This window comes from Hylaeus volcanicus, chromosome 1 (assembly GCF_026283585.1).
Source record: "Hylaeus volcanicus isolate JK05 chromosome 1, UHH_iyHylVolc1.0_haploid, whole genome shotgun sequence".
Lineage (NCBI taxonomy): Eukaryota > Metazoa > Arthropoda > Insecta > Hymenoptera > Colletidae > Hylaeus > Hylaeus volcanicus.
Genome location: NC_071976.1, coordinates 20,075,002 through 20,100,817, shown reverse-complemented (window position 1 = coordinate 20,100,817; position 25,816 = coordinate 20,075,002). Strand labels below are relative to the sequence as shown.

Here is a 25,816-nt window from a genome sequence, read left to right as displayed (position 1 = left end):
GATACAAGAAATGAAAACCAATCCTTACACACTACTACTCAAAACGTGGAAATTTTCTGTGTCGAGTGTAGCTTCCACATCGCAAACGATACCTCGTCGACGCCATAAAAACGACGTTGGAACGGCAAATAGAGTAGAATGAAACAGTAACAATAACAGTGCACCATCTATTTTAGTAGAAAATACGTAAAACGTTTAACTACTAACTTCTTCTCACTGGCTGGGGATTTTTAACAGTAGGAGGGATTCTTTCGAGTCTGTCGTCGATTAGATGTATTATTACAAACTCACACGAGAAATCGAGTAATGAGATGCGAAAAGAAGCACGATAGATCCTCGAATAACGCGGGTATTAATCATTTAATATCTGATACTGGGCTTTATACGATAAATGAAGTAACTCTTCAAAAATAAGGTAATTTTTAAACACACAAAATGTTCGTCTGCATAGAATTAACGAAAATTCTGTACCGCGTTATACGAGGTTGTGCTTCCGAGTGATGTGTATTTGCGCATGCAAGAAAGAAAAATTAATTTCCGGAGCGTCCTCGAGTATTCGAAAACTGTTTATTGCCACAAACGTTCATCTCTTCCTCCAACTTTCCGTAGACTTCCATCTTTTCCGACTTCCACAGCAAATCCTCTAATAAATTTCCATACTAACGTCGTCCTTCTCCTGGTCTACCATTCATCACAGAAGAGTGGCATCAAATTAAACTTTCTTCGCAGACTTTTGGTAGCCGTGCAAGAACGACGCGTTAGGCACTAAAACATTGGAAGAAGATCGTTCCTGACGTCCTCCCTTCAATGTATTCGTCAACGGTTTCAAAATGTTGGACTTGTCATTTTTCTTCTTCTTCGGTTGCTCCCTCTGCAAGCTCGATCGATAAGTCTCACTGGACTCTATCGACCCATCGACGTACTTTCTCGCCAAGTTGACGTCTCGAATCCTGACAGTGTCCATGTTACTCTCCGCCTCTATTTTCGAGGAGTAGACCACCTCGTCGCTCTTGCACTTCTCCTCGACTTTCTTCGCGAGGAATATTCTTTTCTCGGTTCGAAGACGCACAACCTCGTCTTCGTTGCTCAACATTCCATCGTACCTGGTCGATTTTGCCAAGTACTCATCGTTCCTCTTGCTATCTTCTTTCTGAACAATTTTCGTCTTTCGAGAGCAGTAACTCATTTTCGTGGTGGCAGAGGTCGTACACTTGGGTTCAGGGGCAAGTTTCTTCCTTCTCTGAGCAGACCTTTCCCTGATCTTCCTCAACAATCTGCTCTCCCGTCTATGTTCCATGAACGTTCTCTGGACGTTTCCCTCCCTGGTGACCGAGGTGATCGAGCTGTCCACTCTGGAAGCCTCGATCCTCCCGTCGATCTTCTTGGTGCACTCGGAGCGACGAGTCAATGTCGTTATGGTCGCGATGGAGGCCTCTAGCTCCCTCTGTTTCCTTTTCATCCTCTCATAGTAGGTTTCGGAATGCTTCTTGTCTTTCCTAGACATTTTATAGTCCATCAATTCGGGCCTGGAGGCTGGGTTCAAAAAATAAGTAAACTTGGCCAGGTGATCGGTCTTCGAGTTAACTCTCGCCTCGGTTTCCCTATTATCAATCTTCCCACGCGGCCGTACAAAGTTTCTTCTCTCAGGCCTGAACGGATAGGGGCTGGTTCTGATCACGTACGATCCGTCGACCTGCTCCACGCTGACGAACTCCTCCTGCTCGTGCTCCATCGCCCACTCGTTCCAATACCGAGGGACTTCCCTGATTGGAACCCCCGTGATCGGGTTCCGGGCCCCTTGGACCGTGGACGGGTCGCGTCGCGAGGCTAGGTAGGCGGGGGTCGACTCACGGGCATGCAACGTGTTCGTGTACGTGTTCAGGTTCGCAGCGATGGATGTAGAGGCGTTGGAAGTGACAGAGAAGTCGGTGTTGGCTGTGTGGGAGGACGCCGCGGCGACGGTGGTGCGACAGAAAGAGGTGCCCGCGACCGAGGAGGTGTCGGTGGTCGCGAGCGCAGCAGAATAGACGGCAGAAATGTTATCGGGTGAGGGTGGATGGTGCGGGATGCTCGAACTGTCATGCAAGCGGTATCTGGTGATTATGGCTGCTTCGTCACCTCGGCTGGATGCCATCGAGGACGTGGAGGTGGCGGTTCCGCGGTGCTCCTCCGTGAACCTGGTCCTCGACTGGCTGCCCCTAGGCGGGACAGGGGGTGGGACCTTGCCAGAGGGCACCAGGTTCGGATTGGGCGGGCTGGCGGCCGTTCTACCCTTCAGAACGGCTGGGTAGCTCGCCACCTTGGTCGTGGAGGTTTGATCTTGATGGAGTGGTCCAAGACCGGCGCCCAAGCTCAACGGGGGTGGACTCACGGGGCCTGAAGCGAAGTTTACAGGCGTGGAGGTGGCGATCGGCGCGGAACCCGCGGACATCATCGTGCTGGTGCTCATCGCAGGGTCTGTCGGGGTTGCTGCTTCGTCCAGGTTGACGATTGCCGACGTTGCCAGGGTGTGACACGGGTGGAGGCGCGGGGGTTGCGGGTGCAGCGGCGCGGTGACGGGGTAAAGAGACACAGAGAGTGACAGAGAGAAATGGGCAGAGAGAAACAGAGAGAGAAGCTGGTTGAGAGAGGTCGCGCGATTAAAACGACGGAACGTTGCCTCGGAAGGGTCTTTTTTTCATTTTGGTTGTTGGTCCAGATGGGGAGAACGCTTTTGCAGAGATGTCGCGAGGATTTGTTCGTTCTTTGATAATAAAACACTCGACGAGGACAAAGAAACAAATATTAACGCACTGTTGACCGGCAATTTTACACAGAAACGACTTCATGTCACCGGCTATTATTTCGTAATTGAATGTGAAATTAAAGCAACCTAAATAAACTCCAATAAACTTTATTTATATTGTATCAACATAATGAATTGAAATGAAAAAACCGAGAGGACTAAACACGATGAGCAGAGCTTTTGCAATATTCTATATCGCTCTGGGTTTCATGAATTGAAATAGATAATGCAAGTGCAAACACGAGGAATTAACGTCTTTCACCTTCCTCGTGTAAATTACTATTGTTCTGACACTATATCAAAAAGAAAGGACCAACATTCTCACAAATGGTTATCGTTCAGTATCCCCCCGAAGCAACGATGCGCCATCGTCAGAGAAAGTATCGATAGGTAACGATTGATCAACGGGTGACTATGATTACGAACGAGATACAACGACAGTGAACAGATCGTATGTTTGCATAGACCATTCTAAACACGAGTACCGAAATTCCTGTCGAGGTATATCTCGCTGTCAGGGTGTCGAACGCAATAAAAAACGGCGTGTCTTTGTCGAAGCTAACCGACTTTCTCGAAAGAGACCGCTATAGAGAGAAATGATTATGGACACTAGGAAAGTAAGTGATCGTATGAGACTCACCGGCCTTCGTGGGTGACGTAGCATGCATTGTCGAACTTCCGGTTGTCGGCACCGCTAAACCACCATATAACACCATGTACCATTACCGTATCACCATCTATGCGACTCTTGATCGGACAGAGAAATCTCCACGCTCGATGACACGAAAAATTGCTTTCTCCCAAGGCACTCAATTTTCAGACGTTCATTCTGGAAATTGACTGCTTCGTATAACGAATACAGGTACCAGTTTGCACTTAGGGTGGCCATGGAGGGGTTGATTCGTTGCAAGTTTCTCTGTCCAGTCACGAGTCAAAGGTGCCCCGAAATAAAACAGGGATACGAGCAAGGGACGTTCGTGGCAAACAGAGAGATTCAATGATCGGAATGCGCGCATTCGACTGACATTCACGATAGAAAGCTCTATATATTCTTTGCGTCTGTAGACAGAATCGAACGGGGTTTCTTTTGGAATGGTTGGACGATTGGCAGATAACGAAATTATTAAAAAATGCGCTGAATAGTCTGTGAGCATTTAATATCTTCTTTCGCAATGAAAATCCTTTTTATGAACAGTTCTATAGATTAGACTTCAATTGCTTCAAATATACAGTAATTCCATACGATGATATTAAAAATGGTTAATTTGTAAAATTATTTCTTAAGAGGGCCTTCATTGTAACCACAAACATTTAAAGGAAAATAATAAATGTTTCCACGCTACTCGAGCTATGTTGATCACAGACGAAGGCTATTATGTTATATACGATCCTTTGTTCTTACGATCTTACGATCCTTCTCAAATGTATGCAAATTTCATTTCACCAAAGTCGCACGGTCACCCCGTTTTATTCATAGCAGATTCGGTAGAGTAAGACAAACGTGTATCACCTACCGACACGGAACACGATAGGGCGTACGTCATTCGCACGTGGAAGCACGTGCGAGCAATCTTCGTAAAAGCGACAGGGAATCTTCTGAGAGGATCGGCTCGCCGATAAGGGATGATTCAGTAAGGATTCTTGGAGCCGGCATGGACAGGGATCGTAGTGAACGCTTTGGAAGCGGGCAACGTGGGAATGCCGCATCTAAGTTTACTGTACTGATCGCTGTGCCTGGCTACACACGTGAAATTCAGCGCAAAGCCAATAATAGAAACGTGGAAGATTTTCGTTCGAATCATCAGCCACGATTTTCGGAACAGAGAGTGGGCACTTTCGTTCATCATACCGCTTAACAGTCCATTCATTGCAATCTTTTGTAGCGTATACTTCATTAAATAGGTTGATAAATTAATAAACGTTCGTTTTGTTTTTAACTCAACTACCTGTCTAATAAAATCTTCTCTTTCTCCAATTTGTTCTATCAACAAAATCAACTTTTAGGCGATACAATTAAAGGATTCATCTCGTATTTCAGGAATCTGCGTTCCGAAAATCGGTCGGTTCCCGAGGTCACGTGAGACCGCGTGAAGCGTAAAAAAGATGTTCGAAAAATATTCGTGGAAGAGACGAGCGGACGAACTCACCAGTTGAATCGAAGTCGCCGTCGAGTGGTCTGAGCGGCCTGGTGATGCTTTTCCTCTTCGATGGCGAATGTTTCAACGCTGAAACACAAATCGTCCGAGTTAGAATTTTGGATCTATCGCGATCGACACGAGACATTGATGTATACTCGTGGAAATTGGAACGGTCAATTGGAGATCTCAGATCGGTGCCTATCGAGGGGGCAGGGATCAAACGAGTTAACGCTACAAAAGCTGACGTCAGTGCCGCGGCAAGCTTCGCGAAGCTTTGCAACATTGTTTTAGAAAAAGTTCTGAACCAGCTCGGTCTTCAATGCCACGCAATTACCGTGTAATTGCGTTACAAGGATTTATTTTCGCACCGTGTTTATTACAAGGGAAATTTCTTATTCGACGACAGAAACTGTCCAGATGACTCAAATCCTTCTGGATGGTACCGAGGAACGTTTCGACCTCCATTTCATTGGGCCACCTCCAGTGATTTAGAGAAGAATATCTAAAATTACATTGAAGACATAATATGGAAAAGATTTGATTAAAATAATTGTAGATATTCCATTGTGCACCACTAAAGATGGCTTAAAAAATACTGGTGTCGACTGAATTATTATTTCTGACTTTTCACGAGTAACTAATTGAAATTTAACATAAATAAACATACGTTAGTGCTCTAATTGGCAAAAGAAGAATATTTCTTTCGACTTGTAACAGAATCTCCAATTATAATTCTTCGTAATACATATATGTTCTACTTTAAAAGTTGGTTAGGCTTCGAGCTTCTATATGTTAACTTAGAAGTTCCTCTAGCCACGATGCTCAAAAATGGGACCTCTACGAGCAATTACTTAGAAGAATCCAATGTAGATCGACTCTTGTCACAGCACTGGTAACCAATACTAAATCTAACTTCTTCACCGTCTTGCTACGCTTCTTTGATTTCTCTACTTTATCGGGGAAAACGCGAAACTACCAACGATCGAAGACTTCCTCGGAGGAGCTAGTCTCCCGGATAACTTCTAACACATATTGTAAGACGACAATGGCAAATACACAGGGTGCACCGTAACACGTGGAAGCCACTTCAGCGATCAATTCCAATAATAAAAGTTCATATAAGTAAGAGTAATTTTGGTTTGGTGACAAGTTCAAACTCCAGAATTTTGGTGTAAATAAACTCACATACCTACCAAAACACTAACCCTTTGCACTCGAGAGGTGACTCTCAGTCACCACTGGGTTTCACGCAGAAAATCTACCAGCAATAATGTTCCATTAGGTTTAATTTCTTTGGAACTCGAAGTGTCAATAAAATGACAATTGGGCTTCGAAGTCAGTCTAAGCTCAGCATTCGTGGCGATAGAATGCTAAGAAAGCATCTCGAGTTGCTAGTAGATACCAGAAAAAAAGGCCTCGAGTGCAAAGGGGTATACTATTGAAATGTAGACCTAGAGTTAAAAATTACTATAACTCAAAAACAAACTCAATTAGGATACACGTTTACATGAACTCTTTTCTTTGCTTTTGTCCCCCCAATCAACCACTGACTTATCTCACACGTGTGACGATGCATTCTGTACGTTCCAGCCGATAACACCAAAAGCTCTCTGTGTCCCTCGTGGTAGATTCGAGCGACAGAGATCTCTCAATGGCGATCGTTGCCGTGTGTCGCCCCGTGGTAGGCTACTTCCTGACGTAACATGCCTCTGTAACTGAAACATCACATGGAAATCTACGTACGTACGTACATGGGACCGTGGCGACGTATCATAGCGAGACAGACTCTCGACGTAATCGCCACGAGCAGCGAAAACGGTTTTCCAACCGTCGTATCGCGGGGCAGCTCTACGCTAAACTAATATCGCTGCGCAACGTTCGGGTCTGATTAAAATCCGGATGACGGTGTTAACTGGAACGAGGCGCGACTCGAGATGCTACGGACCTGTGAAAAGTATTCTGACGCGAGGGAAAACAAGCGACGCAGTGCTAACCCTCCAACGCGAACAGAATAAACACCGCAACAAACTGGAGTATATTTGGCCGAACAATTGGGGAACTTCCAAGTTCTGTTGTTTAGTGAAATAGAAAAGACGAGCAGTGACTAAGCAATCGCGCCAATTCCAAGTCGAACGTGTTATAGTGTTTTCGAGAATCTTCAACTTGGAGATCTTATACGAAGTCTAAACAATTTTTTCTCTGAAATCTGATAGAGAGCAATTAAAATTTCAAGTATGATCTTTAATTTCAGGCGTTTGTAACGAGGCTATGATCTTTTTTCGCGGAGTTACTGAAATGTACATCTCGAGAGGAATCGGATTTTGGATAGGTGTGAAACGTAGGAGAAATGTGAAAGATTCACGATGGAAAAAATAGCCTTGAAAGACCAAATTACTCTGTCTTGACTCCTACAAGACGGAATCATCAAGTGTCTCGTCCAAAGGCTAACTGCCTCGCATGCTGGTTTTCCCCCAGAGAACCCCTCTTTTCACAGGTCGCACCGTACCTTAAATGTTTCTTTGTTAGGCTATGGGGCGGCTGTCGTGGCTAAGTAAAAAACATTCACGTTCTATGCAAAAATATCCCATGAAAATTCCTGACGGACTTCCACAGTCGCCCAAGCGGAAGGATCGATGTTAAAAATTCCATCCGCGGCCTGTGGGATCGAGAACACTGGCTCTCGAGAGGAAGATGACCTAGATTCGCGCAAAATAAGAGGGTACTCGATGGAGGTGGGTGGATTACGTGTCCTTGAAAAAACTGTGAACGTGTCGAAGCGTAAAAGAAGACAGAAGTGTGTGAGAAAGTGAATATGAACGAAAAGAAGAAAATTCTGACCAGGCACACGGATTCTCGCGGGCATCGCAGAAGCAGTAGAAAAATCGAAGAGTTGCTTTGTCACGATTTCGCAAATCGATATCTCCGCCATTGGTTAATTGCTCGAACAAAAAGGACGAATTCTCGACTTCTTTTTCGAGCATCTCCCGTATTCGTGGCAGAAATATCAGACGTAACCCGCGGCGCGTTTTTCCGTTGAACATACGATGCATGATGTGGAGAATGCAAACATCTACGAGTACATCCGCGTGATTAAACATTTACACACACATATATTTAGAGGTACAAATGTACTTAAGAGTGATCGAAGAGAGGCGAAAAAGATAATCAAAGAAGCGTTGCGAGATATCGAGTTCGTCACAGTACGCGAAATACAAGTGCATTACTTTAGATAAGAAAAGGTACGTTGAAAGAAAAATGGAGCGTGGATGTTAATCGAACGGAAAAAGAAATCAATAACGCTATATGAGAATGAAAAACGTCAAACCTCCAAAACTGTAAGCACACGTCAAAGAAGTCAATGTTATGTATAACACTCAAAAACAAATTGGGTTGGGGGTGAGCGAAAAATAAAAGCTGCGATCACAATCTTTCCTACTTACTGTACGCACGATCTCTTAGCTACGATTATTGCTATTACAAGGATTTCACATGCCACGATAATTTATACAGAATACTTCACAAAACTAGAGGTGGAGTTTTCTTGTTCTGTTGGAATTCGAATGAGTAAAATAATCAGCACGACAAGCAATTCTTAGGTTTTCGATTATCTGCGGTGCTAACTTGTGAAATATTAATCTAAATAATTTTAAAAGGAGGGTACTAGAGTTTACAAGTTTACATTCTTAATTAATAATCCACAGATTGTCACCAAAGAGGATCCAAAAACCAAACAAATGCTGGTACTGCTACTTGTTTTATTCAAAATATTCCTCGATTCTCTACGTGTAGACTGTACTTTATAAACAATTCTATAGGTAAGAGACGCGAGAGTCGCCTCTAGCAAAGACTGTACTTGTCCAGAGAGAGGGAAAGGAAAAGCGTACTAAAGTAATTCGACAACTCGATGCAATTATGGAAAACGATCTCGTAAGGGTGCAGGTAAAAGCGAAAACGTTCTGTTAACGAGATCGAGGATTCTATCCAGGTACAAAAGAGTAATATACACCGGGTCATTACGAGAGAGATAGAGAGTGGAGAAAAATACGCAAATCGCAAGCAGAGAAGAATCGGTATCAAACCAGACAGAACAATAAATAAGTAAATAAACGAACATACGTGGTACAACCATACAAAATGGACAGACAGACAGACAGACAGACGGACGAACAGACAGACAAAGTTACCTATGTAGCTGGTGACGAGGTTACGGAATTTGCGATGATTCCCCTTAATCTCAGGCAGGTCCACTTTTGGTATTCGATTTTCGAGTTTCGATCGGTAGCAGGTCAGATCAGGTCATTGGGGGTTGACACGGAAAGAAGTGCACGGGACACAAAAACATCAACATTTAGCTAAACTCCGCACTCAACATCGTTTATATATACCGGATTTTATTAAATGATCGGTAGATCATAAAAAGGGGGGCCGTCGAGAATAAAGTAGCAACACAAAGGAAAGCGGGGGTATACATTCTTGCCTCGGGTAAATCGTAGATAAGAAAAAGACAGAGAGACGGGGAGAGAGAAAAGCGACGGTAAAGTACCATTCTCATCGTCGTGGATGCCAAATAAAAGGGCACGGTGTATATTATTTATCCTGACGGTAATTAAATGGCGTGAGCACTCGATTCTGATGGGTGTTTATTAAAGAAACGTGACATTTAGACCAATTGTCTTCCTCGGGGATGGAAACTACGATTCAAATATATATACGAATAAAATGTGAAAGAAAATATAAAATATAAAATATAAAACATATAAAATATATAAAATATAAAATATATACTATGAAGACAAATATTCTATAGTTAAAATATAAATTTTGAATGGCAACTATGTCTGATATACGAGTATATCGAGTGCTCTTCGTAGCCAATAAAAATCACTTTACTCGGACGATCCTATGATAAGTTCTCCTCGGAACAATCATTTCTGTTATTGTCGTGGAATCTCGATTATTCGAACGCCTCTTACTTCTCCCGACTCGCGAAACACTGACCTCAATCCCAATCACAGAAACACTTAACGATTTTTTTTCGCCTCCGAATGGTAGCTAGTTAGTCACGCCAGGTTTTTCCCTCCCAAGAGAGTCGGGAATTCCTTGCATCTTAAGCTGAATTCTAATTGCGTTTGAACTCGAGCGTGATGGACTTTTAATTCGGGTCCAACGCATAAAAATACTCGCGTCGATGTCGTTTCTCGAATTAACCCAGATCCGAAACTATTTTTCGTTGCCCGATACGGTATTACTTTTAAAATGTAGGGAACATCTACGACGATGGGAGATCAGCTGCTTCTCGAGGCCTACTTGCTACGTTGTCCGCAAAAATCGTGCTCGTTGCGAATACTTCTTTATCTAAATCGCTCGAATAATCCAGGTTCCGTTGCACGGGGTATCTAAAGTGTTATGAATGAAATGTTAACGTAACTGAAACCAACGCGCGATCGTTTCGTTCGAAACGAAAGATTTACTTAAAATAAAGAGAAAGGGAACGCGCAACGGCGATCGAGGAGGTGGGATGTGAATCGTCTCGGTGATCTTTGGTCGATCGAGGATCGGTACTTTGTTAGTCGCATTTACAAAGTACACAAATCATTGTAACAGGTGGCGAGTGAAACCCAAACGTACGTTAAAACACAAACAACAAACACATATCGCATGATACGCTATTTAAGACAGTACACAAAGTGGTAACGCGTTGGTAGTGCAGAAAATAAACTTTGTATGAATTCATGGCTACGGATGATGGGTTGAAAAGGGTAAGGGTGGATGAAACAGTATTTGATTACGGTGTTGGGTTGCTGCGGGGATTTCTGATGAGTAACTGGGAACTAATTAAACAAAAGCTCGTGTTCTTGGACGAGTATGACTGAGTTCTTGGGACACTTGTGTACGCGTCATGTAAGTTGCCCAATTCTCACTTCCTTTACTATTAATTACTCTGTAGTGGGGACACCTGTTCCTCCGAAATTATTTCAATTATTTTATTAAGGTAAAATCACTTGCCTCTAAAAATAAACTGATAGATCCAAAAGAACAAGTATATTCTACGTTCAAGAGTGAATAAACTAGAGTCCCTGCAGCGACCCAAACGCAGCAGTAGCGTTATAGGTGGTAAGTAAAGAGTAGTATAGCAGGGAAACGTAGAGAGAACAAACAGAAAACGGTTACAGAAAAGAAAAGAGAAACAAAGAAAAAGAGTAAATGTACGGGTAGGCTTTATAAATGAAATGAAGTTGGTAAACAGCGAAAATGTTTATTGCAAAATATATAATTATGTACATTGGTGTCCACGTGGAGCCGATAGCTGAATATTTTCACAATAAAAGAACGTGTGTCTACTTCTACCATTTTTCTTATCTCACTCTCTCACGCACTCTCTCTCCGACACACCCATGCCATACCAGCTAGCTTTGCCAAAATATACTCGGACTCCTTCGATTGTAAATCGCACAAAATTGTCTCGAATGCGTGTAAAAAAGAAAGGATATGGCGAGTGGTTAGTTGGTCTAAAAACTACACAACTCCAATTGTTTTCTGTTACTGCGGCGCGAGGAGCTGAACGTTTCGGCAAAAATAGAGGTATTGCAAAAATAGAATTTTGTGCGATCCGTGACAATCTCTCATCGATCACAGAACACTCCGGACGAGGTGTCATCGATACTGCTCTCTCGCGTGTTCGTTAAAATAGAAATCTCTGCGATTCACGTCTAACATCCTGGACACACTACTAGAAACCACGAGGGTCGCGATATAGTATTACAAAAAACTTTGGCACACGTCGATTATAATGAGAAACTTCGATTACCGCGAAAACCTGACTTTCGAACAAATTTTCGAATCTCTCTCGACAGCGGTTGGCTAAATTCTGTGCGTACAGGGACGGCAACGTTCAGCAGGAGAAAAATGTGCGATTTGTCATTTACAATAAATGCGCTTCACCCGGAAACCTTACGCCTATTCAGCATCGACCCATTTACGCACGATACGGTTACCCCGAACAGTTACTTCTCCTCTGATGGAAATTATCGAATAATACTGGCTTCGATGCATAAAATACTCAGCTACGTATGTGGACACCAGTGGACTGGTCATTTTGTGCTCGTCAATGAATTTACTGAACATCTCAAGACCGTCAGGTCTGTCTCGAAACCGATGTAAATGAATAATGAGGTCGACAACTTGATCAAAATAAAGAATGACGAAAAAAAAAAAATCATTAAAATAAAAACTGAGGTACATTGTAAAATTAAGAGAATAAAAATATAATCGAAAAATATGTGTATCGTGTTAGCAATTAGTTACACCAATACAAAACCCAAAGGTGACCAACTGACACATCCAATGAACCCAGGTTGCTTAATCGACAGCATTAATTACGAAGGGATGCAGGTATCCGAAAAGTCGACGACGGTGATCGTGATACGTGCTTTTCCTTTTAAAATCATTTCTCATCGGGCATGAACGAGTTACGCGATTCGAAGAATAAAATGGAAAGTTAAAAATGTACCGTTAAAACGATGAGAGTGCGAGTGGATCGCGCATGGTTTTCGGATATCCGCACCAGGAATTAATTCGCATTCTCTGCAGTCGTTTACCTTAAGTGACTATTACGATTATTAGAATCTTTCTGGACGGCTAAATTTGTCTGTGATTATGATGTGTGATGGCATGATTCGCTTACTCTCGCTTGGAACACGTCTTAAAATAAGGATAAATGGAACGATATGTTCTATGAAAAGATCGGTTGACTCGTTCTAGCGATCGCGGACCAGCGGAATCGAGAATGTATATAATAATCGATTGATCCGCTACGAACGCGACTCGATACCGAAAACTGTTATCACAAACGAACCGTGTGAACGTCACCGAATCGATTAAATGAATTGGAACGTTCAGTGATGGCGGTTATATAATAAAGAAGCTAAAAAATATAAACGTAACTTTAGCTTATATCTCACTGCTCCACGCAAACTGGAATCTTAAGTAACGAGACAATCAACGTCGCTACATACACGTAAACGGTCGTATTACGCGCGTAATGGTAAGTACCGCTTTGAGCATTCCTTTAACCCTTGCCATCAAATATCTCAAACTTTCTGTCCACCCCCATGTCTTTGCTATACGTACGTTTAAAATATGTCTCAAAGTTTCGTTCTTTCGTTCGCTTCTGTAAAAGGTACTATGCGATAACATTGCATTGTATGATAGTTGAATCACAGTAATTGATGCTATTACTATAAACAGAAAGATATATAGTCATTAATCACGATCAGCTGGCGACAAAAATACTCGTCGTTATAATTCTACTAATCTACTTAAAGCCTAGCATCTCTCTTGTACTTTATGCGTATTACGAGAAAAGCCAAAAATCGTTTGGCGACACTAGACGCGATATACGCCTGTCGTGAGTCGATTAAACCCGAAGTAAAACACGTCGAATGAATCGCTTACAAATTAGGAATGAGCCTTGTTAAGTGTTAACATTGAAGTCAAGTTTGTTAGAAGAGGCTGATTAGGATGGTACTTACGTGACGGTATCTTCTTGAATACTGTCTTAGCCATGAAATCTTGAAAACGTTGCGCGTAAAAACCTGGCCGGTGCACGGACACGGTGTCCTGTAAAAAAATGCCGACATTTCCCTCTTTATATCTAAACACGCTCGGGTAAGGAAGGGTCGCGCTGACGCTTTCTTCGGTGAGAATCGGGCGGAACGGGTCGTACGATTCGTCGGGGGAAGAAAAGAATATATTCATTGTACTTACACCGTCGTGTACCATCGACTTCCACGTGTGCTCGAGCTTTTTCTTGAGCCTGTAACTTTGCAAAATATCAATGATACCAAGGAAGAGCAACAGGCGTTCGCCGCGTGCGTTGCGAGCTGGAATTCCACCTGGACTGCTAGGAACACGAACGTAATTAAAACACGTTATTAGAGCATCCGCGTTGCAATTGTAAAAGCATCGAAACACGATACTCACGGTACGTCGTCCTCCTCGTCTATCGGCTCGCTTTCAGCCTGAATACTTTCCATAGCGGTACTATGCGCGACCAACCTTTGTCGGTTTATGCTTCGCGATCGGTTCAGAGCGCTGGCCCCTACTCTATCCTCCCTTTCCGCTTGAAGAAATCCTGCAGTCTCACCACCGACTTCCGCCACTTCTTCGTCCGCGCTCGCTGATAACCTCTGCTCCTGCTGCAACGTGGAAATCGCATTCAACGCGCCCTGCATAGTACCGTAACGTTCTGCCTGCGATGGGCAACATTTTATTTCATCGAATAACAGATGACGGTGAAAGCCAACGTGCAGCGATTTAAAATTACGCAGACGCGTACGGTCGCAGGGAACAAATCCAATTTGGAGGCACAATAGACAGTCCCAAGCATATGTTTCGTAGGAATATGATGGACGCGTGTTTGGAACGGCCTATTGTGTCTCCAAAGTATAGCAATCTATTCGCGAAATTCGTCTGATCGAATACTTGGCCAAGTATTGCGCTCCATAATTCAAACTATATTTTTATTCTATGAGTAAGATAAGGGAAAAATAGGAGGAATAAGATAGGACAAGGGAAAGATGTTTATTCTCTAAAAAATTGTCGCCCATCTCGGCAGTAACGCTATCTCAAACGCATGTTTACCGCTTTTTCCCTCGCAGCCTGGTCGAGATTGTGAATACCAACGAGCAAAGAATAATCCATGATTTTGAAACTCTCCAACACCCGACAATCTCGCTGAATCGTTTTTACTAACGCGCTGTATGTGTCAGCCTCCAAGAAGATGCCTTCCGCGTGATGCTCCATAAAGTCCAAGTCCTTGTACGTCGGAGAGGACTTGGATCGTTCTGTTTTCGACGCCTGGCGTTTAAGTAACTCTTCTATTAGTCTCGTGAACCATAGACATCCACTTGAAGAACAGTAAAACCTCGATTTAACGTCTGTTAAAAATTCCACTACGAAACTATACCAAGGTCATTTTGGAAGTCATCACATTGGTGAGAGGACCTCTAGCACATTGTAAATCTATCCCTTGTTTCATGAATATTTCTATATTTCCATAAACGAAGGATCGGTGCACGGAGTAAGGGAAAGTTGGGGTGTAAGGGCCTACTCAGACTATTGACTTTCTTTTGTACGAGACCTTTGGCGAGGACCACCCTTTTACCTAAAAGGTGTAGGTCTATACAGAAGTCTAGTTAACTACTACTTGGCTATAGAACAATGCTTCTCGCCACCTCCACCAGTTCTCTGTTAATTTTCTTGCGACGCGAGGTCGGTAGCCTGAGCCCTAAGGAAACGATGGGGTTGAGCAGTTGGATGCCGTGCAGAGGATTCCAGGAACTGGACTGTCGACAAGGGTAACGGTTTGTGACTTGACCTGGGTTAATGTCTAAACCAACGTTGAACCAATGATTTGCTAACGACTTCAAAAGGTAAATTTAACCATTGGTAACTGTTTCGCGATAGCCACTCGTTAGGAAATGAGTCAATAACGCGCTTTAAGGGGGTGCTAGGAGTTAATCCCTCTTGCAACTATAATTATAGGTAATCAGTCCGTTAAATCAAGGTTTCATTCGATCTACGAACCACTACAAACCTTTCTTTTGTACGTTGACCCTTTCAAGTCGTATTTCTGATGCAGTTTCACCGACGAGGGCAGAAGATTATTCATGGCGATTAATCTAACATTTTTACTATTGCATCGGTAGCAATACAACCCGAAAAACTTCGGCAACAGCGTTCTCGGGTTTTGATTCAGATTCTGCAAGAAGCGAACATTGTTCTCAGAACTCCCAAACGATTCCTATCTTCTTTACGTAAATCGGTGAACTCACCATGTAATATCCTGGCAGAAGCGTTTGCAGAAACTCGCCTTCTTTGTGTTGCACAGTCTTTATGATGAACTCGTCATCATCTGTTAGATAAAAGATACTTCCACTAGCGCCGGGGTTCGACAATTCGCGTAACGGAGCACTACACATCGACATCTGAATATTCAAGCGGAATCATTAGACGTTACGAGCGTCGACGACGGCCATCGGCGAGGAAAAGAAACGTAGGAAAAATATGTATATTCCTTCGTAACTCCTCCCGAGGAAACGATCGATCGTCTATACTCACTAAAAAGTCGTCCGGTTGGATGCCAAAGAGATCTCGAAAGTAACGAAATGCAATGGGTGCGTAATTTTTGAACTTAAACTCGGAGAAATGGTGGGCGGGCGTGTGATTCGATCCTTCGCTGGGAAAGTTTGTCGTTTCCACGGTCATGAAGTCCTGCATCAAGAGATCACGCTCTGGTTTGCTGGCTAGACCGCCGACCGCATGTTGTATGCCTAACTGTATCGATCCCATGATTTGTGTCGTTTGGATCTGAACAACATTAAGACGACAACAGTGTTAGCAAACTATGTCGTATATACGACTGGGAATTCTTGTTAATTTTTTTTGTATTAATTAAACAGTGAACATGTACAAGTAATAATACGCAAAGTTCGCTTGTAGGTACTTGAATATTAAAGTTTTCGAATGGCCCCAGCTCTAAGTCTAACATCCTCTAAAATAATTTATTGTTATAGACGCCAACAAATCTACGATACTTTACTAATTCTGGCTGTACCAAGGTTTTCTTATTCTCTAACAGCTTCTTTGACCTACTATGCCTAAATATTTTTTCAACCCTGTACGCAATGGTCTTCCATAATTCAACGAACCAGGACCGAATATTTCCCTAGAGTTATAATAACATTGCGAATATTTCGAGTTTCTAAAATATGAAGTTATTCTTCAAGGCCTTCGATTTTGATTTAAATAAATGTTCTAAAAAGCAAAAAAGGAATTCTACTACAATTCCGCGTTAAAAAGTTTTAAATACCCGAGCGAACAAAAATACGATTATAAACTGTACTATCGTGTTTAACATTTTTCAGTTTTCTATACACCCCCTGTCAGAGGGTCTTTACGGAAGACTCAATTACAGAGACAATTACAAAACAAATTTCATAGTGCCAAATCTTTTAAAAAATTTGTTACTGTAGATTCTATCTACTTTTGGCCAGCTTACTACTTGAAGGCATAGTCTCACCTTGGAGTCTAGTCTCTTTAGACAATGTGAAAACCAAAACTTGAATTTAATACTCCAGTACTATGTTCCTTATGTTAACAATTTTAATGAAAGACTGATGCATTTTTATATTACTCCGTGCCTTACCTTTTTGTACGTGATTTCACCTCCCACTCCAACTCTTCTGTGCCCAATCTTTCTCTCTCGCTCCGATTTGTTTCTGGACACCCCCACAGGGGTTTTGGGTCCTGCTGTGCCATGTTGTATTATTGAGCTCTGTAGAAGATATGTTTGTCTGATTATTTTTAAAAAATGATGTATACTAAGGGATACGTATTATTGTATAATGCATTCTCTGTTAATCACCGTAACATTGTGTCTTTTTCTACACCCAAAAGATTCATATTCCATAAATATAATTCTGATATTATGACTAGTGTAATATGCTTGTTTTAAAAAATATAATAATTTTTGTAAATGTTAAATATATGATTTGATTTCTTTTTGGCGCCAATTATAACGGTCTTTTAACGGGTAACTCAAAACATCCTGATGCTCTGACGCACTTCGCTCCGAACGTTCATCGGTAAGACAAACACGAGTCCAAGTACCTAAGGTACACACGGTTATGCGTCAGTCGAATGAATAATTACTCGACTATTCTCGTCTCTACGAGCGGCGCGATTCATCTCGGTGCATCGCTCGAATCGTCTTATTTACAACGTCAGGCTACACAACGCCTCGAATCAGGGTCGACGTTGGAACTACTAGACCCCCAATGCAATTTTCAAACCCTTCTAATACATTATGATAACTAAATAGAAGTGGAACTTGAGCTTTGCAAGTTTAACATAAAATATATTGCATGAGATTTATTATGTGTACTCCTTGAACACTGTTAGGTAAACATTCCCTCAAAAAGTGCATCAGTTCGAAGAGGAACTAGAGTTAAAAGGCAAAGTAAGATTCAATCGGTGTAGAGTTAAGAAATTACTTTTCTCGCCTCCAAACTTGGAAATTCGATTAACCATTTTATCAGTTTCCAAGTCTGAACTTTATCAGTTTCTACGGAAATTTACGCACAGATATGGCAATCATGTTTTCTTTGCAAACTGACACAATTTACTTATTCTTCTTCGACATAGAGCTCCGATATACAGTGGGTGTAGAATGTATTTGTACACCGATCAATTTCCCAAAAAACTTTTGTGTGAAATTGTAGTTTCTTAACTTCTTTTTTTCTAATCAATGATATTTTACATATTCTCGAAAGTCTCTAAGATAGATATAGACCAAACAACATTTACTAGTTAATATAATTTGTGAAATTAACAAAAAAAATGCGAAAAGTGGGTAAAAGTACAAAAGCAATAATTATTTGTACAATTCTTATGACGAACCATTTACAGTAGTGTTTGTAACGTAAACACATTAGTTTATTGTTCCGTACGAATTAGAAAACATCAAATTTCCAGTAAAGTACTTTTAAAAATGGCTCTAATGGAGGAATTGAAGAAAATCCCACTTCGAATAACTAATAATGTAGTTAATTTAATGCTTACAAGAGTTACAATAATTATAAAATCAAAAGGAAATCCCACAAAGGAAGTATTATATACTTATAAATTAATGTAAATTTCTTTTTCTTTTAATGAAGGTTTAAAAATTAAACAGTCGTGCGAATACTTATTGCTTCAATATTTCTATCGATTAATTGTTTTTTTCTTGTTAATTTCGCACCTTACATAAATAGCTATTTTTTGTTTGTACTCTATCTATTCTAGAGATTTCCGAGAATATGTAGAATGTCATTGTTTATCAAAAATAAGTTAATAAATTACAATTTAACACAGTTTTTTTGGAAATTGATCGGTGTACGAATACTTTTTACACCCACTGTATTTGTTTACTTTCCTTAATACACACTTTTCCAAGCCTAGATTAGCCACAGAAAGAACATTCTTCCATCGAACAATTAAATTTGCATCCCTCATAAATATTGCACTGCACAACATGAATTCTGCTTTTCATTCATCAAACACTGCGTAAACAGTTGATAATCTTTTACTCGAGACTGAAAATGTTCATCTGGTGATAAACATTTCCGCGCGTTTATCTCGGAAAACTTACCTATATCTCGCGAGGCAACGATTCGCGAAACCACGCGTGCAATCATCAAACGTGCCGCGTATACAACTCGCTAATCTCGCGGCACGATCTTCGTCACGAAACGTGTTGACGACAGATTGATTAACGCGTCGCGGGCAAAAATAGAACAGTTTTCGCCAATGAAACGCGGATGAGGAACGCAGACTCTGACGATCGACTGTTGACAGGAAATTAAAGGGAATCGATACTGCGCATCCTCTGTCGACTCGTCGGGCGATTAGTCGAGGAGAATACCGCGCGGCACGCGGTAAATCGACGTGTCGCTGCGAGACATTCCAAGCCCAACAACGAAACGTGTGAAAATGCGCGAATCAAGTGGCTGGAGATAGCAAGGATTTTTCTTACATAACGTTCGACTGTATCTGTTGTCTATACCAGTGTTTCTCATACTTCAAACTACGTACTACACCTGGGGAATACAATTATGGTTTTCTAACTCCTTGCTCAAATTTCTCACGGGACAATTTTTAGTTACCGATGGTCGAACAAGAACAAGAATCCTATTCCTTAAATATAAATTAATTATGCATATTTCTTTAATATATTTGTGTTCTAACAATCTTTTTTCAATTTATATCTGCCTTACAGTCGTCTTGATATTAACAAAATCCATATTAAATAATAAAGAAGGGGGTCTTTCCAAGGAACCCACCAAGCCCAGCTTGAAAAACACTGGTCGATAGTTTAACACGTGGCAACGTTACATAAATAACAAGAATGTTCATTTATATAACGTTCGAATTATACACAAGTATCGACGTGATTTAAATGTAATGTGACACGAGCTCGAATGAATGTCGATAGGAAATGGAATCGCAGAAGTGGTTGATATTCGTTAAATTGTACACAGCAGTCGCACATATTTTAATTTGAATATGTAAACAAACACGTTACGAAACGCGTTCTTAGACGAGCAAATATGCGAAATCGTTGGAGCGGAAAAGCGATACGCGCCTCGTCTGGAATTTCGATAGTGTACCCACGTAAAACTGTTAGTAATCTCTCTCCGTTTCTCGGAATGGTGCATCAGAGTATGGAAGTGTCAATGCATCGTATTAATATCTACGGTAAACGTAAGAGGGAATCAACTTTCGTCGATTGTCCGATCGAGAGAAATGTGTAAAGAATTTTCACTTACGTCATGTGCCGTCACCTTATCCCCCGTAGATTTATCTGTAACATATAAAAAAACAACGTGTTTGTCGCATGAAATAAGGTCACGTAACAGTCGACTCTTCACGTACACGCCGACGTTACGTTAGTGAATGAGGCAGTGGCGTAACCAGGGGGATGACGGGCCCCGAAAATCGAGGACCTCTTGTACCAAACAAAAAGCAAACGTAATTCTATTTATAAATGTAAGTTCTGTAATATATAGTGAATGTGAGGATTAGTTGTCTTATCAGACATTTAATATTTGATGGGGCTCCATAATGAATTTCATCGGATCCAGAGTAGTTGGTTACGGTTCTGTAACGAGAGTACCGTTTCTAACGCAGGGAATCAAAAGGACGCAACAAGAATTGCACGTTTAAACGGTCAGGTTAAGTCAATGCATATTCCGGGAAAGAAATGAGAAAGTGGAACGTTAACCGAGTTCAAAAACGAAAGTCGTGCACAAGGCACCGGGCTGCAACTCGCTTATTGACATACGTAAAGGCTCGCGTACCGTTATTTCCGTTACGAGTAAATTTCAGCCCTCGCGAGGAGCCTTGTAGCCTTCGTTCGACCTTCCGAACGGCCTCGGTTCCACGTAAACTTTCGCTATGTCTTTAAATCCCCCAAGGTTCGCCGGCACTTTAAATGGCCATTATTTTCGTGGAAGTTGACTCAGCGCGGGGCCACGACGACCGAGAGTAAACTAATTCTATACCCCTTCGTTCTCACTGCAGCCATATCACAACACATTGAAAATTATCGACCGAAATATTACTTCTATGCTTTCAAATCTGCGAGTAGTTCTCTAAATATAACGCTAACGTATATTTAAAAGCGTCACGGTAAATTAGAATACATTACCATCAGTCGTACAGATATCGTTGCATTGCTGTGATAAGTGTTACTATAAATACAGTGCATAAAAAGACTTTAAGAGACTTTGAAAATATTGACGAATTCAAGCCAAGAGAAAGATTATCCATTGCATACAAAAATAATAATAATTAACGAATAATATCGAATACTTAGGCATCGATACATGTAGGAGTATGAAAGCATAGATATCGAATGCTTCCTTTAAAGTATCGTTAACCTTCTATTCCATAATGGCTCCTACTGAGAACCCAATAAACTTTATTTACTTATTTAACTCATTGTACAGACGTCTAATAATAAATATATATAAATATGAGCATGGAAAATGAATTTCATACACACTAGATGTTTCTTATCCTTGATACATTCACGATAGCATCGATGGATATCTTTTTGGTGTTGGCATAGCAGTAGCATCGATTGAACATTGATACCGAGATTTTTATACCTTTCGATTACTGGTAGGTCCTTTGATATCAATTTGCTAGAGTATCATCGATGCATAATCGTATCAGTCCCACCGCTAGTGACACGTATCAGCTGTCAAATTGTGAACTGGATTAACAAGCGCAGCCCCGTAAGGGTCGTACGATCGTCGTGCGATTCTCGAGTTAATGGACGTCAATGACGTAACTAAGGGCGTGCAACATTGAATTCAAGGGGGACTCGTTGTCAGTGATAAATAGTAGATATGGTCTTATCAAATATATTCTTGAATTCAATAAAAATTGCTCCGTAAAGTCTCTTGGATAATGTCCATTAGAAATTACAAATCCCAATGATAATTTTACTAATATCATTCGAGATTCGAAGGGAACAAAGGACATAATTAACTTCTACTATTATTGTGTATACTCTTTGTATTTCTGAGAGACTATAATCACTTGCGATACAAATTTCATGTAGGTTATCTTTTAGAAAGAATAAAAGTGGAATTCCTAGCCAGATACTGTAATCCATGTATCTATAAGATACATATGCAGGACGTGGAGTGTTGTGAGACACATGCTGGCGTCCTGGTGAATGGTATACATTGAACTAGCTCCCAAATGCTTACCTTTATCTATCTACAATAATATTTGAAAAAAGTAACCCGTCAAATTCCTACCATAATTGATTCTGTCACGACTTTCGAATACGTAATCGTATCATCAAGAACGGAGCGTCCGCACCGAAACCAAAGGAGGACAAGGACGTAAAGAGCCGAAACAAGGAACGTTTCAGGCAAGAAAGGACCACTGACGATTCTATCCCCAAAGTAAATTCGAGCACGAGGGCCCTGCCTAGCCGTCGCGGTCGGTTACGCCACTGGGGGCACGCGGAAGCGAAACTGAAAATCCAGATCGTCGGGAATCGATCGATCACGCCTATAAAGCCTGTCGCGTCGCGAGAGAGAAACGACGCCCGTGGTGAGCGTCTGGGATCGCCGTTCGGTCTTATAGGTTAGGTTCGTGACATTTGGACGCGAGGAGCGACCTCGACGATGATAAAAACTGTACTCACTGTCCTCGTCCGCGGACTGCTCCGGTCTAAGGTGATCCTCCGTCGGCTGAGCCGGGCCCGCGAAGCTCGTCTCGACCACCTCGATCACGTCCACATTGTCGCCCGAAGCCATTTTGTACGTGCGTGCCTTCCTTCGATCCAACGAGCGCACTGACTCACGCACCACGACGACGACGACGACGACGATCTTCCTGACAGTTTCGCGAACGCGCCTCCTCTGTCGTCGCTTTGCACGCCAGCATCTCTCTTTCCAAGTTCGAGAAACACGGCACACTCAGGGCGACGCGTACGTGACGCGCACTCCCTCGGGGAACATTTTCGTTGCACTCGCGTTACGTTTACCGATTCACACCACCGTGGCCAGAGAAAAATGTCACCGATACGCGGCCCCAAAAGCCTCTCCAGCTCCGGGCTGAGAACACCCACGAACCTCGAGAGCGCCTCCGGCCTCCCTGCTATTCGTCTATTGACCGGACGCCATCTTGCAGCGATGCGCGCGCCATCCCACGCGAGACTAGCGAACTCTGTCCACCTGGGTACACTTTCGTTGTAATCTCGTTTATTTTCGTTTCTTCGCTCCTACGACATTATTTTTCGCATTCGCCGTGCAGTCACCGTGTAATTTTAACGCGACGTCGAATCGCGCGAGCGAGATAATGCTTACTGGATAACGAATTTGTCAGAAGGACAACTTTATTTACGTTGGTTTACCGACCGTAGATCTCCCGCTGCGCGAGAGGCTTGCACACCGGAAGATCATGAATATGACTCGATGACCGCATCCGGCTTGAAATAGAGATTGTCTCATGAACCGGGATGCTAATGGATATAGGAAAGCAATGACGAATTGTTACGTTTTACGAGGTTGTCTATTAGAAACGAATCTGTATATAGCATCTTTAATATTTTCGATGGTAGAAAAAGACGTTCTTGATGAAAGTTATATCGTTTTAAAGGGGGTATATAGCGACAGCGGTAGGGGTGTCGGAGATATTCGACGATCAACTCTGGAGTGATCTTGCGTATTTAAATTAAAAACAATAACGTTTACATGAATCGATAAAGCTGAACAATGGCAACGGTATTCACTGCGAAGCTAATGACAATTTGCATTTGGTCGAACGATGGTCTGTAAATTATCAGTCAGTTTAAAATGAGTTTTTAATATATTCTTCATTACCAGTGAAATTTATTGCCTCAGCAATGCGTATTCACGTAAGGATTTCTTTGAAAATTTCTAGTGCTATTATATGAATAGAATACTGATTTCTTTCGTTACTTATAGGCACATCATGGTTAAATTTAAATGGATGTATAACAAAATTTTTGTGCAACGAATGATCTTGCTGACCATCATCGGGGTGATCTCATGCGGAATTTTGAAGGGCCACATGAACTATGAAAAAGAGGTTATTAGAAGTAGTAGTTTATTAGTAAATGGACTTGGTTACATACAAAACACGTCGCCCTATCCTATCTTACTTCCTACTTTTCTTAAATACCTGTCGTTGCTTTTATTGACGTTCAAATTTATTACTTCCCTTTCGGTTCTTATCCTCTCCACTCTTCCTGACCATTCCATTATTTACACATTCTCGCTACTATCCACCATTTCCTACCTTATCTTCTTATTCCTTACTCTATTACACTCTTCCATTAAAGGTTTCAGTGTAACGTGTTTACAACCACACATTGCACTCTCTCTGCCTCACCCAAGCGATACTCGCCAGCTTCTTCTTGCCTCGCTACCAATTTCTGTTCTCCATGGCAAGTAAATCACTTCGCCGTGCTTTTATTCGTTACCCTTTTAAAAGCCAGGAATAAAATGTTGCCCGCCTCGTGGAATAACAAATTTGCCAGCGTAATCGCGTGGCGGCATAAATCACCGTTCGATTTAATTGTTGGCAAACAGAGCCGTTCCATTGACTCACCAACACTCCGTATCAATAATCCATTGCGTCGACTCCGTTCATTAGGGAGCGCCATTGAACATGTAAAACGTTTCATATAAAAGGCCTCGGTTTAACGCGCGCGAAGGAGATTTATGGCGAGCGACGTACAATTAATTACCATTCTGTTGGATTACGCTTCTGCGACTTCCACGGGGCCCCGTTGCTCACGCCACGCGCGCAAAATGGTACTCTTTCGACGTTATAGTAACGCTGATGCGTGCTCACGTGTTAACCGGACGTGTAAATCATGCGATACTCCCTACACGATTTACGCTCAATTTTATTTTTACACAGGAGGTACATTCTGGAGAACACGGTCTGAAAAACGAAGTGTTCCCTGTGGCTAAACGGAGAATTTGTTCCGTTACTTTTAAAAATTGGGGAGAAGAAGGTTTTAACTTCGTGAAAATTTGTATGTCGCTTTCCTGAGAAGTCCATCTGCTCAGTTATAAAATGGCATTTAAAGTCATTTGAAGATTGGGCCACGATGACATCTTTAGAACCGATAAAGAATATAGTTGCATTCACTTTAATGCGTTCTTTTACCATTTTTTCTATGATCAGTGAATATTGAAACTCTCAGTAGATTGAATAAACGTTTCGAATAAATCACAACGGGTATAGACTCGTGATTTTATTTGTCGCCTATTATTCGAACACGCTTCTGTCCATTTCTGACGCCAGCAGCGCACTTCAGTGAGCAATTTGGAGGAAGCATGACTTTGCGCTGCTACGTAAATCATCGAAGATGACTTCCTGTACGACAGAAGTCGATGTCGAACGTTTAGTGGCCGATGCGACTCGATCAATTCACACCGGTCGCGGAAGCGCGCGCAAGTGTCCACCACGGGGCCCCGATATCAATCTTATCGGCTCCACTGTCTCTCATTTTTCTCCCTCCGTTGGCCGAGTTCTCCCTCGGGGGGAAAAACCGATTATCCTAGCGCGATTCTGACTATATTAATCGTCCTTTACCGCTACGAATCCCGCTAGCCTCGAGACGCCGGAAAGCTCGCCGAGCATCTGATCGAAATCAAACGCGTCGAATAACAGAAACCATTTCTTCCAGGCAGCTAAATGCCCCGTGTACGGCGAATTAAAGCCACGGAACGCAGGATAATGCGCTCGTTACTCAGGGGAAGATCTGAGCAGTGGTTCTTAATCACGTATGAAT

At 42.0% G+C, this 25,816-nt stretch overlaps 1 protein-coding gene across 12 annotated transcripts in view; it reads right to left on the bottom strand.

Annotated features, from left to right (window-relative positions):
* LOC128884525 (phosphatidylinositol 4-phosphate 5-kinase type-1 alpha-like) overlaps nucleotides 1-23,197 on the bottom strand; it is a 43,861-nt gene extending 20,664 nt beyond the window's left edge. Inside the window, exons 1-14 of one of the 12 annotated variants that reach the window (XM_054137940.1) lie at nucleotides 22,691-23,197; nucleotides 20,292-20,326; nucleotides 17,132-17,260; nucleotides 16,045-16,293; nucleotides 15,759-15,911; nucleotides 15,521-15,685; nucleotides 14,566-14,781; nucleotides 13,906-14,120; nucleotides 13,690-13,825; nucleotides 13,455-13,542; nucleotides 9,108-9,170; nucleotides 4,933-5,010; nucleotides 3,427-3,479; nucleotides 2,119-2,479 (exon numbers count right to left, since the gene is read on the bottom strand). In XM_054137940.1, coding sequence (XP_053993915.1) covers nucleotides 2,119-2,479; nucleotides 3,427-3,479; nucleotides 4,933-5,010; nucleotides 9,108-9,170; nucleotides 13,455-13,542; nucleotides 13,690-13,825; nucleotides 13,906-14,120; nucleotides 14,566-14,781; nucleotides 15,521-15,685; nucleotides 15,759-15,911; nucleotides 16,045-16,293; nucleotides 17,132-17,260; nucleotides 20,292-20,326; nucleotides 22,691-22,802 — 2,053 coding nt within the window. In that variant the 5' untranslated portion in view covers nucleotides 22,803-23,197. Of the gene's footprint in view, nucleotides 1-2,118; nucleotides 2,480-3,425; nucleotides 3,480-4,932; nucleotides 5,011-9,107; nucleotides 9,171-13,454; nucleotides 13,543-13,689; nucleotides 13,826-13,905; nucleotides 14,121-14,565; nucleotides 14,782-15,520; nucleotides 15,686-15,758; nucleotides 15,912-16,044; nucleotides 16,294-17,131; nucleotides 17,261-20,291; nucleotides 20,327-22,690 lie in introns of all 12 variants that reach the window. The other 11 variants (XM_054137942.1, XM_054137947.1, XM_054137948.1 and 8 more) reach the window with 11 other exon arrangements.
* Between the last annotated feature and the right edge of the window lie 2,619 nt (nucleotides 23,198-25,816).